Source organism: Drosophila subpulchrella, chromosome X (genome assembly GCF_014743375.2).
Source record: "Drosophila subpulchrella strain 33 F10 #4 breed RU33 chromosome X, RU_Dsub_v1.1 Primary Assembly, whole genome shotgun sequence".
NCBI lineage: Eukaryota > Metazoa > Arthropoda > Insecta > Diptera > Drosophilidae > Drosophila > Drosophila subpulchrella.
Genome location: NC_050613.1, coordinates 24,604,500 through 24,623,317, shown reverse-complemented (window position 1 = coordinate 24,623,317; position 18,818 = coordinate 24,604,500). Strand labels below are relative to the sequence as shown.

General features: G+C 37.0%; 2 protein-coding genes across 6 annotated transcripts in view; one reads left to right on the top strand and one right to left on the bottom strand.

Moving 5' to 3' along the window:
- The window catches only part of LOC119557808, a 75,065-nt gene that overhangs the window by 52,767 nt on the left and 3,480 nt on the right, over positions 1–18,818 (bottom strand). For all 3 annotated transcript variants that reach the window (XM_037870738.1, XM_037870740.1, XM_037870741.1), the window contains one exon: positions 6,828–6,892. In XM_037870738.1, the coding sequence (XP_037726666.1) occupies positions 6,828–6,892 (65 nt within the window). The remainder of the gene's footprint in view (positions 1–6,827; positions 6,893–18,818) is intronic.
- The window catches only part of LOC119557806 (nostrin), a 27,171-nt gene continuing 9,639 nt past the window's right edge, over positions 1,287–18,818 (top strand). For 2 of the 3 annotated variants that reach the window (XM_037870736.1, XM_037870734.1), the window contains exons 1-2: positions 1,287–1,897; positions 11,216–11,497. In XM_037870736.1, coding sequence (XP_037726664.1) covers positions 1,871–1,897; positions 11,216–11,497 — 309 coding nt within the window. In that variant the 5' untranslated portion in view covers positions 1,287–1,870. The remainder of the gene's footprint in view (positions 1,898–11,215; positions 11,498–18,818) is intronic. The other variant, XM_037870735.1, reaches the window with a different exon arrangement.

Genomic DNA, 18,818 nt, shown 5'->3' with positions numbered 1-18,818 from the left:
CATACTTTTGGGCCTCTTCAGATGAATGTGAAATTAATGGGTTGGGGAGGTGAGTCATGGATTATAAAGTATGTAAAATACTATATTAGAATTTTGTAGTCCACATTTAGTTGGAAATAAGTCATCAGGTAAGTCTGAAAGATGCAAATGCATATACGGCATTCCATGACTTTGAAGTCATCATAAGAAACCAAAGCTTTGATTTTAATTGATGGCATGAAAAGCTTTAAAAGGAATACAAAATGAATTTGACATCAAGCTTGCTCAATGGGATGAATCTTTTATATTTTAATTAAATTTTTTTTAGTTTCTTAAACTTAACAACAGATTATTGATTACTGATTATTCGACATAGGAATCATCTGAGGAAACTAAACAACTAAACTGTTCTAACTAGATACATTTCTAAAATAAACCTATTAAGGAATTTAAACAAATGAAATTATATTATATTTAAAACATTTTATGTATGTAGGTACAATGTTTTTTTTACAATTCAACTCTTTCCTTATAAAAAGTAAGAATAAAAGTATGTAATATGATATAATAACATATAATGCCGTACATTCATAACGAGGTGGTATACATCTGATCTGTTTTGTTTAATATCGATTTTTTTCAGTGTATTGATTATATGTTTATTATTATTTGTATTATTATGAGTACTTTTTGTATATAAATACTTTTTGGTATAGAAAGTACATCTTTTCTTTTGTAATTTTTCAAGCTTAGGTCTAGGTGGGGTAAAAGCGACCTTTGATCTGTTTTATTTTATGCTTGATTCTTCCTTGATTATATGTTTATAATATTCATATTCTGACTACTTTAGGCTACAAAAATTAAATATTAAAAGTAAAGTAAAGTAAAAGCGACCAGTAACTGGTTTACAAAATATTTTTTTAATTTCTTTCAGTGCATAAAAGATATATTGCTGATCTCTTTCTGTGCATAGATGATACATGGTATATTTTTACCCTAAATATAAGATATATTTATAAACTCTTTCAGTCCATAAATGATATATGGTATATTTTTACCACAAAAACCCCTCACCTGGCCCACTGTGGCACTGCCGCTCGACTAAAAGGAAAGCCCGTCGCACCGCTGAGAGCGTGTAGCGATGAGCTGAGAGCGTTTAGAAAGCGGCGGCGGCCGGCGGAGCGGTTGCGATTGCAATTGCTATATAGCAATACCGCTCACGGAGAGCCAGTGGAAATGGGGAGCGTGGATCGTGGATCGTCGAGTCAGAGTCAAAAGCTAAAAGCCAGATTCAGTTGGCGGCGCAGACTCGACTCGTTTAGTTTCGTAGAAAAGCGACGTGCGCGCATGCGGCTTTTCCACCGCGACTTTTCCAACCGACCTGTGCGTTATTATTATATTACATTTTTTTTTTATTGTTTCTACCTGGGCGATACTCAGCTCCAGTGTCCAATGACTGGGCCAAAAAGCATCTGTGTTTTTTGAGTGCATCTGCCTTTTTTGCTGGCGAGTGTTACAGTTGTCGCACGTAATCGTGCTGGCAGTTACGCCTCAGAAAGCAGCCGAAAAAGTAAAATAACAGCCAGTAGTAGATACAAGATACAAGAGTATCTGAAACACATGCGTTACGCTCAGCTGACTCGCTGTGTGTGTGTGTGTGTGTGCTTAGCTTAGCTAACAAATTGGTTAGATAAATTAAGCCAAAACTGCGAAATTCGCGAATGCAAAAAAATACAAACCGAAACGAAGGAAAAGCAAGCTGAAACTGAAAGTAAACAGTGCCGCGCAAAACTAGTAAATGCCTAAATTTTAAAATAAAATAAAATAAAAGATATATATAGAGATCACATCGTATCATATCCCCGCTTCTTCCCCCGCGGCTGACCGAAATATGTCACAATTCCGCGATAATTCATGGGTGAGTTGCGATCGAGTTCAGTTCGGTTCGGCTTGAGATTGGCACTAATTACCGACTAACTACCGCACGTATCCACAAGATACTCGCACTCTATCCTGCACTCTAACTAACCCGATTTGCACAATTTTTCCCCGCCCCTCCCCTTTTTACACAACCTCCGCCCCTTCGATGTCTTCTTAATTGGTCCAAATCGTTAATTAACCTGTGTGGCCATCTGTAAACCGATTGGCCAATTGGCCCCATGCATCTCTCGGCCTGACCCGATTTTCGAAATTTCGCAGCTCGACAAGTGCGATCCATCGATATGGGGATACACTGATCATTAATGTTGGTAATTTGCGGGTATTCCGCCAATTTCCTGATACAATTTGTTCTAAACTAGTTTCTATGTTGAATATTCCTTCTTATGTTTAGTTTTTTATGATCCAATTTAGTCCATTAAATAGTTCTTTACATTTAGGTAATTAATTCGTCCATATAATTATTCTAAAATAAGGATTACACTGGCCATAAAAGTTGAAATCTTTTCAATATCCCTTGGAAAAATATAAAGAAATATTTTTAAACTAGTAAATAAATATTGGCCTTGTTCAATGAATAATAAATAGAAAGAATAAATATAAATTGCTTAACAAATAATAATTAGAAATTACAAATACATTTTTAGAATTGTTGTAGATCTAGATACGATATACTCTCTTAACTTATCAAATTTGCTCCCTAATTACCATAAAAATGGTTAGGAATTGTTGAAACTAATTAGTTTTGCTGAGTATTTTTTCCTTAAGTGCATGCATTTGTGTCGGCTGGCAATTGACTTGGGACTGAGAATTTTGACAGCTTCCGAAGCTCCACATGCATCGAGAAAACTTGGCTTTATCATCGCGCCAACGGTGTCGAGGTCACTGGAAATAACCTAATCAAATTTCTGCGCTAATCTATGGCTGTTTATTTTTTGTTTTAATGTTTTTAATGGGAGTGCGTATCGCTTTGGTGAACGAAAGTCGAACAGTTTTTGAATAAATTAAGCGATGCAAAACACACAGGTTAAGCGGGTCAATCGGCAACGTTGACAACATCGGGCGAAATTTATGGATCGCCCGATTGGCCCTGCTGTGCAACCCGTTTATCTCCAACGATTTATCGGTAACTCCCGCAATCTGGAGATACTGGGGTGAATGGTATTCCGAAATATCTCACATTTAATTGGGATTAAGAAAACCCAAGAGATTTCGGAAGTTTTAATAGATTTGTGTTTTTAGGGGTCAGACTTTAAGGGGATTTTAATTTATATATATCATAAATATCAGGCATATTAAATTCAAAAAATTTAATATTTCCACAATAGTTTCCACAATTTATAAACCAAAATTTAACCAGATATTATTGTGAATAAAAGTAAATTACAATTATTTGATTTATAGCTTTGACTTCAAAGGTTTTCTTTTCACCAGCGATTAACCCAGAATTTTAAAAGCCATTGGCTTTTTATCTCAAGTTGTGACAATGGCTAGAAAAACACACCTACATTCTCATAGAAAATTTCCCAAGTCAATTTCTAAATGCAATCTAGATCAAACATTTTTTTCTCATATCTTTTGCAATTGAAGGTCGCCAGCGCTTTCTTTCCGCAGAGCCAACAAACTTCAGAAAAAACAGAAACAGTTGCACTGAGCAAAAAGAATTACCTGAAACATCAGTTTATTTAACTCATTATAATGTTTTTGATTGATAAGCTAAGGTTAAGGAATTTATTTTGGTATTCTTGGGGTTGGGTTTTAATTGTAGAATGATGAAATTGAAGGAAGTTTTCAAACGGAATTACCAGTAGTATAACTTTCTTTTTTTAGAACCCTTTGTTTCTTACTGTCTGTATGTGGGTTTGTGTACAATGTGTTATCTGCGCATTTGTAATCGCATTATGATCCATTAAAATGCGCCGGCTTTTTAGCGCTTTTTTGTTGATAAGGTCTGCGGGACGACTCCCACCCAAAAATCGTAAAAAATGAGGTAAAAAATAAATAATGTAAGGAAAACCAGTTGGCCTGGCCCAAACCGATTGCGCAAATGTCGTGACTGACGTCGCTCCAAGCGATTATCTTCTTCTGGCTGAGATTGAGCTTGGGTTGGGGATGTGGATACAGATGTGGATACAGATGCGATGCGCAGGTGCAGCCAAAGTCGAGAGTCTGGGGATGGCAACTGCTTCCTGGTGGCGGCTTCAAGTTCAATTACGGCAGATTGTCGTGAAGGCATTGGCCATGGAACCACTGGATACCCAGCCTCATCCACATCCATGTGTATCCACATCCATCCAGCTGGTCATCAGCAACTTTCACTCACCGGCAAATGACGATGATGACGATGACGATGTGCCTCCTGCACACATTTTGTCATCGTTTTTCATGTGGGAAAATCTCTCGCCTCTGCAAAAGATCAACAAAAAACAGTAGAAAAAACCTAAACGATGGGGAAGTCGTGTGGAGGCTCTGTTTTTTTTGTTTTTTTTTTTATGGAAGCTGCGTCTGCTGGCTCTTTTTGGGCAGACATTGCAAAATAATTTCCACAACAAGTTGGAGGCCGTCGACGACAATGAACTTTTAATTACCCCGCAGACTCGTTTCGCAAAAGAAACACAAACACAGCAGCTGTGGTGGTGAAAAAAAAAAAAATGAAACGAAAAAAGAAAAAAGAAAGGGGGTACACCTCATTCAAATGAGGTTCGCGGAAGGAAAACGAAGTTTCCGAAGGAGGAAAAGTACCTGAGCCTGAGTCCGTGATCATATGCAATTTAATGCCTGCCCAATTTGCTGGCAAACAATCGGCTCTTTGTTTTTGCAAAACCCTCGCATTTCCCCAGCAGCAGATTAGATTTCAATTGAAGATCTGCAGATTGGCTTCCCTCGTTGGATTTCGTGGGACTGCAAGCTGCAAACTGGTTGCCAAATTATGAATAAGTGTGCAGTAAGTAGGATTTCTCGCTAATGGCTAATCGGTTTGCAGTGAAATGATTAGATTTTGGCCGCCAGTTGCAAACAATTTTGCCAAAAATACATTTTCACTGTAATTTGCAAAAATGTGCCCTTGATAAGCAAGAAATAACAACAGAATATGTAACCATTTTAGGAAAAGATGGTTTCCCATTCTAACCCCTTACCTAAAAATATTTTTTTTAAATTAGTTTACATTTTTATAAAAATGTTTACTGTCATGATAATTTTTTTAAGAAAAAGTAGAGGCTTTCTTTTATTTTTTATTTATATTTACTACTCTTAATTGGATTTCTTAACTATAGAATATAGACATGATACACAGAAATACCAACAGCACACAAATGTAATGACTTTAGAATGATTCTTCAATAACAGATAAAGAACTGATTAGTAAGCCATCCGTTAAAAAGCAATGCCGATGTCATTACCATCAATCTTTGCAGTCTAATTAGCTAGCAAAAGAAAGTTTCAAATACCATACCATGATTTCTTTTAATATTTACTCGGCAGCCATAAAAAACCGAAAAAAAAAATCCCTTCGAGGCTTATGTAAGTTCAAGATACTCAAACAAGACTTGAACAAATTTCCAAGTATCTTGCGCATGAAAAGATACATATTTCGGTTGTTACTGCTGACCAAACACACAAATTGCCGGCGAAAAAAGGAAATTTTGCGACAATTAAACAGTGAAAGTCGCTAAAATGGATCGTTGTGGCATTAGCTATTACCCCGACTTGTTATTACTGCTACCATATATTTCTTTTTATTTGTTTTTGTTTGCGCAGCTAGTTGGTGATATGACAGATTTAATAGAAAGAAAAAAAAAACTGAGAAATATGGCCAGAAAGGTGGATGGATGGCAGAGATGATGATAAACCCCGAGTGCGCAAACTGTGTTAAAAATAATAATAATAATAATCATAATTTTTCGCTCTCTTTTGCACCTTTGTTTTGGCCGCTCTGCATTTTTAATTATATTTGTACAGATTTTACTGCAACTTTTTCCGTTTTAAACGAGTGCACACACACAAAACCCACAAAAACTATGGCTAAAACCGAAGCTAAAGCCTAACCAAAAGGTTGGGCGCTGACCTTGAATAAAGTGGCTATTTTCTTAGTCGTTGTGAAGATCGGGCCGAAAGTCTACGGTTTTTTGGTTCCAGCCAAGTCACGTTCAATGCTAACCCATATTGGCCACTTGTATCTACATGCATATGTCGGTCAGCATTAACGGTAATTGATTTTCAACTCAGACTGTGACCGATTCGAGAAGCCAAAGAAAACTCACTGACAAAAAATACAAAACACACAAAATACAAAACAAAAAAGGCAAAGAAAATATACAGAAAAGAAACACACTTCGAAATCGGTAACAAAAACGTGCTCAGACTTTGGCTCTGGCCTAGGAGATCTGGCCTCGTTAGGAGCACCAAACCATGTATTTCTGAGACGGCGACAAGTGTATCTTTCAGATACGCCGAACCGAACCGAGGCGAACATAGGGGAACGAGTGGAGAACCGTTCTCATTTCGCGGCTTTGGTTGGAAAGTATTCAAATGCCTCAATGGAGACGTTTCCCTTTCTCCGGCGTATCGAATCCAAAGTTACTCGACCTTTAAAATACCCCCTAAAGAGCAAGTAAAGTTTACTTGTAATAAATAATTTATTGAGTTCCCAACTGCACATAGATCATAATTACTGGCTTTATAATACCTTTATAATACCCTCTATAGAGCCTTGTGTGAACTAGTAATAGCTCTACCCATAATAAATAATTTATGGAGTTCCCAACTGCACATAGATCATAATCATTTTCTGCAAGCAATTTATTGTACAAATCACTTTTGGTCACTATATCATACATCTGTCATGTGAAGGCTCGTAAACAAGTTTTATTGGAAAAATAATGATTGCTATAAGAAATATTGCAGCTTACCCGACATTTGTGTGTCAAAAATTTGATGAATGTTTGTTGATTGCGGCACAATGATATTTGACGAGCTGAAAGAAAAATATTATTATTATTATCGGATTACTAAAATAATATCACCGAAAGAACTCTAAAATCTTTATTACGATCTACTTTCTTTCTTGATGCTTTAATTATTATTATTGGATTACCAAAATAATATCACCGAAAGAACTCTAAAATCTTTATTACAATCTACTTTCTTTCTTTACGCTGGATATTAGTGCATTCTCCTCTACTGTTTTTGATATTTTCAATATTATTATTGGAATATTAAAACAATATCACGGAAATAACTCTAAAATCTTTATTACAATCTACTTTCTTTCTTTATGCTGGGTATTTGTGCATTCTCCTCTACTGTTTTTGATATTTTCACCAGTTTTTAGCGAGTACCTTTCGCTTCAGTTCAGTGGAAGTCAGCACCCACACAAATTCGCTGGATTTTCGCATTCAAAGCGACTCAGTCATTACCATTCACACACTCATCCGCATTCAGAGCTTAATATTGTTGAATGCCTCTAATTGTTGTCGGCCAACGGCGATAGATAAACAATTTACCTGAATGGAAATGCGTCGAAGAATACAAATAAATTAGCGATAAACATTTGTCACTGGGCAAACGATTCACCAAGGGGCGTGATCATTACTTAGTCACTACCTAAAACACTGACCTACATGGGTGTAAAAAATATATAATTCTCGACCATTCTCGCCGTTTAAAAGGTGGCGAAACGCAGTTCGATAAGGCAACTTCGCAAATGTACCTCATTGATAAGAGATAAGAGAACCCAAATTAGTCAGCCACCAAAACAATGGATGGTAAAAATGTATACCCTAAAATATTTGAGTGGCTTCAAAAATTATGTGACTAAAGATGACTAAGATAAACATATAAATCGATCACAACTATTAAAAAGATATACCTAATCCTTAAATTAAAACTTTTTCAGTGGCTTAAATTAAAATCTAAAAAATACAAACAAGAATGTTTTTTGAAAAGTACTATGCATTGTTTAGATGTGAGGATAGCAAGGCCATTAAATCGGTCAATATATGGAATCAGTAATTTACAACATTGAATGAAATTTTGTAACAATAGCTTGATAATTGCTATAGTGCAACAAGGTTTTTTTATAACAATCGTAATTAAATTCAATTGAGATATTTGGATCTTGAACAAGTTTGTACTGATAAAACCAAAATTAACGTGGGCTTAATAACTTTAACATACGATGAAAGTATCATAAAGATTCTTAATGGTCATAATAACAATCATATATGGATTTGATGAATAATTTTTCTAATTTAAAAGCGGAAGTATACGGAAATGATTGATACCTTGTTTCTAAGAAATCTTATAATCTTAAAATGTGCTTGATTGATTAGATCCCAGGCAAATCATCGCCAGAAACCAGAAAAAGCTGAACCATTTCCTTTGTCATACGGAGTCAATGTTCAGGGTGTTACGAAAATAATTATTACCAATTATATGATCGAATTGGCCGACTTAATTGGCCCTGGTCGTTCTCCTTGTGCCACTGACTTGTTCGGTGACAGTTCGATGAACTTGAGTCGCAGTTGTTGAATGGCTATACTAGAGGTATAATGATAATGCCATCGATTGTCGGTCCAAATAGCTGGGATTGGGTGGTCTAATCGCATTCATTCGGACACTTCCTGATGCAACCTTGCTCCTCGGCTGCATTTCATTGATGTGCATTGTGAATGGGCTGCGGAGCGTGTAACTAGATGCGAATTCAGCTAATTACGAAGGCAGCGCAGCGAGGGCAGATTGTAGAGTTTAGTAAAAGTGTTTAATACTTTTCTTAAGGAAATGAAATTTTTTGGATTTTTTAAATGTAAAGAACTATTTAAAAATAAACTATCATTGATCTTTTCATGTTTTTAAAGGTAGTATATTGGCCTTATTCAGAATATTTATTCAGTATATTTATTTTATTCAGCATTTTATGCAGATCTTTTACAGTACTTTTTCTACAACACGTTTTTTTTACCCCGACCCCACCCATCTTCGTATATACGATTATTCGTCGTGTGCATTTTAATAGCCCCCTTAAGATTTCCTATGAATAATATTGCAGTAAAAAACTGTGAAATTTCCTCTAGCACTCACATTCCAGCTTTTAGGGTAATTATATTTACTTAGTCATTAAACCCAACCCAGTTCAAGTTCAAACCACCAAAAATGTATTTATATTGCTCCCTACTTCATCAACACTCTATGGTATACAACTTTAAAGAGACTTTAATATAGAACAGGCCAAAATATAGAACTCTCCTTTGTTTTCAACACGACCAGTTTTATGTGTCTGTTTTTCGCAACATAAGACCTTGGCCAGTTTCCAATTTCCAGTTCTTTATGAGATCGGTTGGGCAAGACTCATCAAACTTGTTGCAGGGAACTAGTGTGGCAACCCCTTCTGAAAATCGGCAAACTTGGTTCCGCATTGGGCCAGTTTTAGCGGGCCTTTGTATATAGGGTATATAGGGTTTAAGCTGATTTGGAGCTTTAGTTTTGCCGCCTTTCGAGGGTGTTCCCTGCATTTAATTGCAAACTGCCGATTGTTTACTTCTGTTACTCAGTAGTACTCTTGACTGGTTAGACTTGTTCTACGCGAACATGTGAACTTTCTTTCGGCAATCGTCGAGAATCGGGTTTTTTCTGTTTTCCGTTTTTTTTCTTCAAGTTTTTCAACTGGCTTATGGCCCACTTCGTGCTCAAGCACTCATCTATGTGTGCGGCCACGGGGCGTATGCGCAATGCCGGTGTAGCAATTGTCGGTGATTTGTTTGTAAGATTGAACACTTGCAACGCAATGCCAACCGCAAGTGCGCAGTATTTTGCACTGAGAAAACCCGGTGGTCTACATAATATGTTAATTAATATTTTTCAAGTCTTTACCACTTGTTTAAATCATAATTATACTTTAGAAACTTCAACTTTTCACCAACAAGTTACTTCTTTCATATTATATCTTATCGATGAAGTATCGATAAAAAAATGTTGTAAAACATTAATCGATAAGTGCTCATTTTTTAATTTTACAATTCTTTACTTAATTTTTAAATCAAACTTTCCAAACTTCAACTTTTGGCCAACTTTAAAATCAGTTTTTCTTTCATATTTTATCTTATCGATAGAGTATCTCTTCAATAACCAAGCGATAAGAAAAATGTTGTAAAACATTTATCGATAAGTGTCTATCCTTAAATTGAACCAATAAAAATAGTTTAGTTTTTATAAAATTAAGTATAAAGAAATATGCTTAAATCTATTGGTTCTTCCTAATCATTTAATTTAATAGGAAAGCATATCGAATTTTTCCTCAGTGCAACATTTATTTACTGTCATTACCTGCTACTTAGTTCAATGGTTTTATCTACAGACATTGACTTCGGTCATGAGTCTATAGTCTATATATAGACCCTGCTGGCTGATGCATTAAGGCACCTTGAATCATCCTCCAGTTGGCACTTGTTTTTCACTCTTGGCCAGACCAACTCGCCGGACGCTCTTTTTACCCGCCTTTTCTGCCGGAAGTTGGCGAAGCCATAGTTTTTTGGACTCGCTCGTTTATGGGCATGCCGTCACGTAGTTAATAGAAAGTGGACAGACCCAAAAGCAAACCTATCCCGATCCCCAAAACACCCCCCTCCCCGCACCATTTCACCTGGTACTTGGGCCATCAATTCATCTATGTATGTAAGTTTCTGTAATTGCGGCATACAGTTGTGGTCAAGGTAATGGCACTGCATTAATTGAAAGGTAAAAATCAAATGGCGTTCGTTGAAAGGTAAAAGCCTTTTGGGCAAGGTCGTTAATTATTCACAAGATTATTTGATAGTTTTTTGTATAAATAGAAACGCTCAGGCATTTTTATGGATATTTGCTAACGAGGAAGTCGTAAAAACTATTAAAACTATTAAAAAGATTGTAGTAAATTATACTAAGTTATCGTTTTAAAGTTATAGATATATATATAAATATATATTCAATATAATAAATTAAAATATTATCAAATGAATTCTTTACTTTAACAATTGATATCAAGAGTCCGTTCTTTTTAATTGTCAAAATAATCCTAAAGATAGTGTATTTAATTTAAAAACTTGGTTTTCTTTTAGAGTGCCAATAGTTTCGACCATCAACTGTCCTTAAGCTGCTTTCCATTATTGTAAATATTTATTGCTATTTATACGACTATTTAGCGAGTAAATCTAACATAACTATTTTCCGCGCTGCAAAACCCCCTGCCCCGCCCCACTTTCTCTCTCTTTCTCTCTCTCTCTCTATATATCTCCAAATCTATTTCTCTTACTCTGGAGAAAAGCTCGCCAATGCGCGATCCTATGGCGTTTTGAAGAGTCTGCGGAGCTCGGCTCGTTATGCCAAGGCCAAATCCAAGTCGGCCATTAATCTCAATGCCCACCTGAAGAAACAGCAGAAGCAAGAGGAAGAACAGCACCCGGAGAAGAAGAAGAAGAACGAGGGGAAGAAAAAACTCAGACAGAGCCTGAGCGAGGATCAGCCGATCTATGCGAATGTGGATGAGGTTATACCGATCCATCTAGAAACCACAACCGAAGTCGATGCTCTAATGGGTAATGCACAGGTAAGAGGACCGAACCCGAACCCAGAACTCCAGGTTCTCCAGTTCCATCTGCATCCGGTTCCATATTGCATCCCATCCAACAACAGTACCGAACCAAACAGATCCCAGATCCCAGATCAGATCAAATCAAATCAAATCAGATCTACGGATCGGTGACATCAACCCATTGGAGCGTTTTACATTCTCATTTGTTTAGCAAGACAATCGAGAACTGAAATGCCATCGAAATTAAGTTTATTACGTGCCTGCCCTTCGCTGTACCACCCCCATAAGGCCCATAAGCCCCACTTTTCGGTGTGAATTGATTGCGATTTTTAAACCCGTTTGTCCGACGGCATTTAGCAGCCAAGTGCAAGTTATTCGTAAATACAAATTGCTTAGACGAGCAGGGGAGCAGCAGCTAACAAGTACCAAGCAAATAAATCCAATATAAAACAGAAGCTCAAGTACCCTTGAGAAATTATAAGTTCTTCTATTCAAAACCCCCCAAGGAAAATCAATGAAATTACTTACAACTTATTATAAACTATTCAAACCTTATAAACCATTAATATTTTGAACAATATATTTATTTTGTTGCATATTCCAAGGTACCAGATGAATTTCTGAAGTTTTGAAATCTCTAAAACTTTAACTTTGTCGAACATACATTTTTATTGCCTACTTTTAGGCAACATAAAACTTATTTAAAAGCACCAAAAATATCTTTAGCCCCCAAAAAATATTTTAATTACTTCTCTTAATGCTATTAAATAAAGAGTCCCTTAATTTTAAGTCAATTAAATATGAAATTCGAAAATAAACCTATCTTGAACCCAGGTGGGAACACTTGATCGATACAGGTGCAAAACCCGACTAAGGTTTGGGACTTTACTACAATTCGGTGCTGGTACTAGATAAATTACTCGAAGAGCTTTATATTTTCAAACAAAACTTGCAAATCTTCCGCCTACTGCTTTTTTGGTGTTAGGCTAAATTTAATTCTTAAATCGAATTAATTATGAATCGGTGTGGGTTGGCCCATTAAACTTCAGTCGCTCATTAACCTCAGCCCAACTTAACCTCCGACTAATTTATGTACAAACTATGTTCTATATTTTTCTCACCTGCAGGTAAGCACCGCTGCAACGGTAATCCGACTAATGTTTACTTTTCTGCAACTCGCAAAACTCCCAGACCAACAACAACAACAAAGACAAGTAAGTTTCATAAATGTCACAGCACGGGTTAATTTAAATTTTCAGACACCAAAAAAAAAAATTAACAAATAGAGAAGAAACTCGAAGTACGAGTTTTCGCGTACTCGAATGTCGGTCAAGCGGCAAGTGCAGCAGCGTTCATGTGAGCGGCTTCCACCGATCCCGATTCCGATTATAATCCCCCCCCCCCCCCCCCTGCAGCGGCAAGCTGCATAAATCTCAAGCGCATGCCTATCGTTATGGGTTATGCAACCGGGAACGGAACCCGAAGATCCATAATACCGGTACTTGTCAAACGGCGTCGCCGCTCAGCACGTGCATTTAGCTGCTCAAATTTATTGTATCACTCCGCAGACGTCGCCGATGGTGCACAGTGGTACGAGTCGAGTTTAAATATATTCATCAATTTAGTCATGGATAATGGATAAACAATGGATCAAACAAAGTATTAACAGAATGAATTAAGCCAAATACTGCCTTAAGGCAATGTTAAACTTCAGGGCGCACCAAAAAAAAAAAATCCGCATCATATCCTGGAAAAAAAGCAATGGATCAAGAAAAATACCATCGAAAGGAGTAAAACCAATTACTGCATTGAGAACATGTTTAAAATCAATGGTACAACCAAAAAAACATTTCAGCATCACACTAAAAACCTGTTAATAAAATGGGAAATGGAAAAATAAACCTACAAAAATTGTATTTATCTGGAATTAAATTGTGAACGGATCAAACTAAATATTATAAAAGTCAAATCCATGGCGCACAAAAAAAAAATCTGCATCATATCATGGAAAAATATAGCAATGGATCAAGAAAAATATCAACAAAAGAAGTAAAACCAAATACTACATTAAGGATGTTTAAAATCAATGGTACACCCAAAAAAAAAATTTCAGCATCACACTTAAAGCCTGTTGATAAAATGGGAAATGGAAAAATCAACCTACAAAAATTTTATTTATCTGGGATTAAATAACTCGCAACTTAATATTTAATAATTCAAAAGTGAAATTTCATCGGACAATTAAATAATGGAATGGAATTTACACATTTAATAATTTATGCAGCATCACTACTTTTTGCCACTTGGCAATTAACCACATAATTAATTAATCACCGAGGCCCACTGTGCAACGGTACATTGGCGGGCCAATCAGCAGTACCGCTTTGCATGCTGCGCAGACGCAGACGACGCGACCGCTGCGCTATCTGTGCTATTGGTATTGGTGTACCGTAAGTCGGCGCAGCAGCCTCAGCCTCACATTCAAATATTTGGCCTACGCGTTGTCAACAACAAAATAACAATTACACTAACAAATGCAAGAACAATAACAGCGCAGCAGGAGCGACCGGACCGCCAACGTGTGCGAGCGAGAGGGGGCGAGGCGACTGAGATGAGAACAGGTGCAGCATCCTCCTGCGTCGCGACGCGCCGGCGCAACAGGCTATGCTCGCCTCTCTCTCTCTTTAGCGGCACAGTAGGTCAGAATGAAGATTTCGGTGGAAAAAAAAGAATTTCCATAAAACTTGAAATAGAATATATCAAACATTAATTGGAACGAGTAAAAGAATGGATTTTACAAAGAGGAATGCTATAAACTATGTTTATTTAGACTTTTTCCAACTAGGCGATAAAATCATAAAGCTTATTCCTGATCATACATACATAGCTTATTGAACTAATGAGTTCATAATATCATATGAATCATAAACCAAGCCTGTTTTATGTGATATGCTTTAAATTATTCCGTTTTTTTTTAATAAATGAACCTTAAAAGACACTATAAATGTGTGGAATAAAACCGTTAAACTGAAGAATTTTTATTTTAAAGTCGTTTTTTTACTTGAGGCGTTCAATTTCAATTTTTTTAGGTCCAAAAAATCGCCAACAATCTTGAAAATATTTTTATGGAGATTTCCAAAGATAGAAATTCCCTATTTCTTAAGAGGTAACTTGTTAATGTTGTAAAGAGAGCCATTCATTTTATATCAGCATATTGCTGATGAACTGAGATATAACTAAGAAATGATTCCCAACTCGTGCTCTACATTTGGACCACCTGGTTTCAAAGTTAGGAAATCCCTTATATTTATGAGGTAAATTATTAATGTTCCAATGTTCATTTTATATCAGTATCAGCTGATTGCTGACAAACATGCTTGTAAAATATACATAACTAAGGAGAGATCCCCAACTCGTGCTCAACATTTGCCCCACCTGCTCCACTGTGCTCTGCATGCAGCGCTGCCTCTGCCTCTGCCGCTGCCTCTGCCTCTGCCGTCGCCCTCTGGTTCTGGCAGAGCTCCACGGGCAGAGAGCTCAGTCTGCTGCCGCGCTTTGTTGACGTCGCCTCGCCGACGCTCTCTCGTCGCTGTTCTAAATTTAGTCGCCGACGCCGACGTCGCGCATTTGTGTAAATGTCGCCGCTGCCGCCGTCGACAAATAATAATAATATTAGCCGCAATAAATACATTTTTATTTATTATTTTCGGTAAATTTTGCACCAGCTTGTACTTTCGCACATATATGAATAATTTGTTGTTTGCATAACCGCGCAACGCAAATTAGCTAATTGTTTTTTTTCCAGTGTGCTAGTGTGTGTGCGTGTGAGTGCGAAACGTGCGAAGAAACAACAACAACAACAACAACAATATAATGCAGTGAATTAGGATTTTGTTTTTGATTGATTTGATTTGATTTGGAATGGAATGAGAATTGTTTCCGTGTGACTTCTTAAGTCTCCCAGAACCTTTAGATAAAGGCAATCTTTTTTTGAAGAAGCCGCTACAGTCGCTGCCCCCTGCAACGGTTTTCATTTTCTGCAGCCCCACAGAAAGAAAAACTATGACCAGTTTTTGGGACTTATCCCCAAAATCGGAAATATTCAAACATTTTAATATATTTCTAAAGTAAGCTGAATATAAATGGATTTTATAGATACTTTACTTTACTTTAAGTGCACAAGATACAAATGCATCTTGTATCTAGCACTTTTTATGGCAAATCATATAGTGTCGCTTGGGGTTCCTTTAATTTTCGCTATCTGCCGACCTTGTTTGCCGCCTCCAAAATGAGCTCAAGTTTGCCCCGTGACAAATGACAAACGCATCTGTCAGATGCGCCACCAAATGTATCTTTATCTTCGGCCGCAATAAATTGCAGAAAATTTCCTTGGCAAAAGCAACTGCAGCGTTGTATATTTTCCATACACAACTAGCCCAAATGGCCGAAAACCAAAGTCTAAACATCTTGAAAATGTGCCAATTATTTTTGTACAATTCCCAAATAGAACACAATAAAAACCATAGACCATGTCTACGCATCCGTACATACATATCTATATATCTGGCCGATATTTGCGGTGTATAGAATACGTATTTATAGATATTATGTGATCTTTACATGAGTGTTTGCTTTTGATGGCCGATTCTTTGGTTTGGCCAGCGATTAGCATAATTATTTATGGCCCGGCAATTGTTTGGGGGCCTTTTGGCAGAACTTTATTGTCTATATAACGATTAACCGTTAGGAGTCGATCTAGAGATCCACAGTGGGACCTCAAAGAAACTGAACAATCACCTGTTTAAATGTCATTCAGAAGAATGCGAAAAGAATATGTTATACCAAAAAATAGGTCGTTTAAATAAAGGAAATTTATCATATACAAATTTATCAAGGAACTCAAGCTGGGATACCAATATTAACATAGGTTTATTTAATTATAATGGTCGTTGGATAGAATTTTTTATAATTTAGAATCTGTCCTTGGGTAAATAAACAACTGTTTCTAACATTCCAAGGGCTAACCAATTAAGATTCAAGCCAATCAAAAGTTCAAGCCATCGAAGCTGGACTGTAATTCGATAGTTAATTAGGCACAGATACAATATTCAACGGATTCCAAAGACCAACACAATGACGAAAAACAAAGCATAAGCCCAAAATGACCGAGTGTCGAATAAAAATAAATGCAGCCGCTTTTTAGCCGCTTCTTCTGATGGGTCTTCTAGCGTAGTCTTCGGGGCCCTTCTTCTCCTCTCCTCTCTTCTCTTCTCGGCCATTTAAAAGAACAAACGCATTTCTAACAAGATTGACAGGCACTCAAAGCGCAGGTGCGAGCGAGATGGCCATACCCTAGGTCTAACGGCATTCGGCAGAAGAATTGAGGCGAAAAAAACTAAGACTAAGACTAAGAAAATATACCATATACCTAAATAAAAGCTCTTCAAATCGCGTTCCTTTCATTTGCTGCCTGCTGCAGCACATTGCATGCTCGGCATGTCAATGACATTTAAGAAAAATTGATTGAGGCAGCACCGCCAAACGGGTTAAATGCGTTAACCCCTGACACCCACATGAACCTACACATAGGAAAAACACAATCTCATGAGGAAGCATTTCTTGAAGTCGAGTTTTTCAAGTTACATGAGGTTTTTCAATTAACTTAATGACAAGATTCTTTAAAATCAAGTTACGTACTTCATTGAAAAAATTAAAATAGCCAGAGCACTGAGGCCAGATAGAATATATCTCCAACAAAGCATTCAGATCTTAACTTTTTTTTTCATTTATAAAAACTCTATCATATTCATTCATAGAAACGTGACAATATATTATTTTTCTGTTGTAGATAGACAGTAGAACTATAATGACTTGTTCTTAGAAAATAAATCTAGCAAGTTCTGGGCAAGTTTATATAACAACCTGCTCACACTTAGCGGTTACATAGCTGTTTCTCCTCAAACAGAACCCCTTCGATAAGGAAATTTTCGCCAACTTCCTTATCGTTCATTGTAATCCGTTTATCTAGCAGCTATCTGCACCTGTATCTCGTCTTGACACCTCGGCGAACGTGACCTACCCGAGTCAGGTGGTCGGATCAGATCAGATCGGATAGGATCGGAGCAGAGATTAAAGACGAACCCAACTAAACATAATAAAAAGTCTTGGCCATTTGAATGGTATGCGAGAAATGCGGGGAAAGGCAAACAGAAAACAGAGTGGTTCGCCATTGAAAGCCTCATTAAGAGAATTATTTTTGCATTCGGGTCTCAGACCTTGCGCATTTGGCGCAACATCTTGCGATAAGTTGTGAAAATATTTGCGTAAGTGAAACAGAAAGCGTCGGCACACAGACACTGTCTATAAGGTGGGTTTTTCGGATCGCCATTTCTTTTCTTTTATTTTTCAATCTCTATTTTTGGCTGGCGCAGAGAGATCGAAAGATCAACCGATCGCACACGATGCAAAGTGTAAAGGGCAGGAAAATCAGTTTTAGTTTTTTCTCGACTCTTTTTTTTTTGGCAACAACAAGCTTAGCGTTTTGTTTATTGTTCTAGACATTAAATGAGATAAATGCGCCTCATAAACTACTGGCAGATACAGCAGTGGAATGAGATTAATGCCAGGTAAATAGTCGCATAACAACACGAAACATCTTCTACCCGATAGCGAGAAACCACACTCCATATAAAACAAAAAAACCGAGCAGAATAGGTTCGATTCAAGGTATCTGCACCACAGCAATGGGCACTTTTTTTTAATGGAAAACCGTATCCCATGAATGGTTTACTATATCCAGGTGTTCGCGAGAGTTTCGCACATTTTGTTTATGGGAATCAATTTCTATATACAATGCGATACGACAGTCGTAGTTCAGTGCCAGGCATTGAGGGGTATATATATAGATATGGAGTTTTCCAAGGGGGATTAAATGGCCCACTAAGAGAAAATAGGTTGAAATTAATTGGTGTAATTATCAAGTACCTGTTTATGGTTCCTGTGCTGACACTTTTTTTTCCTTTTTAAATTCCATTTGTTATTTCTAGCAACAATGTTTATATATATATCATAAATTTCACTTGTAGTTTTTCTCAGTGCACTAGCCGGCCTAACTTTTAATTGATATAAAAACTGAAGCTAAGCTGAACTATAAATCAGTCGATTGTCGTTAAACGTCGAAGGAAAATCGCAGTTCGGAAGTGAAATTGAAAATAGAAATGCATCGAGCGATCATATTCAAGAGATCGGGGAAATACAATTTGGTACTATTCTGCGGATACGGCCTTGGGATGACCTTGACTGCGATCCATCGATCCACGCAGGAGTCGGTGCCACC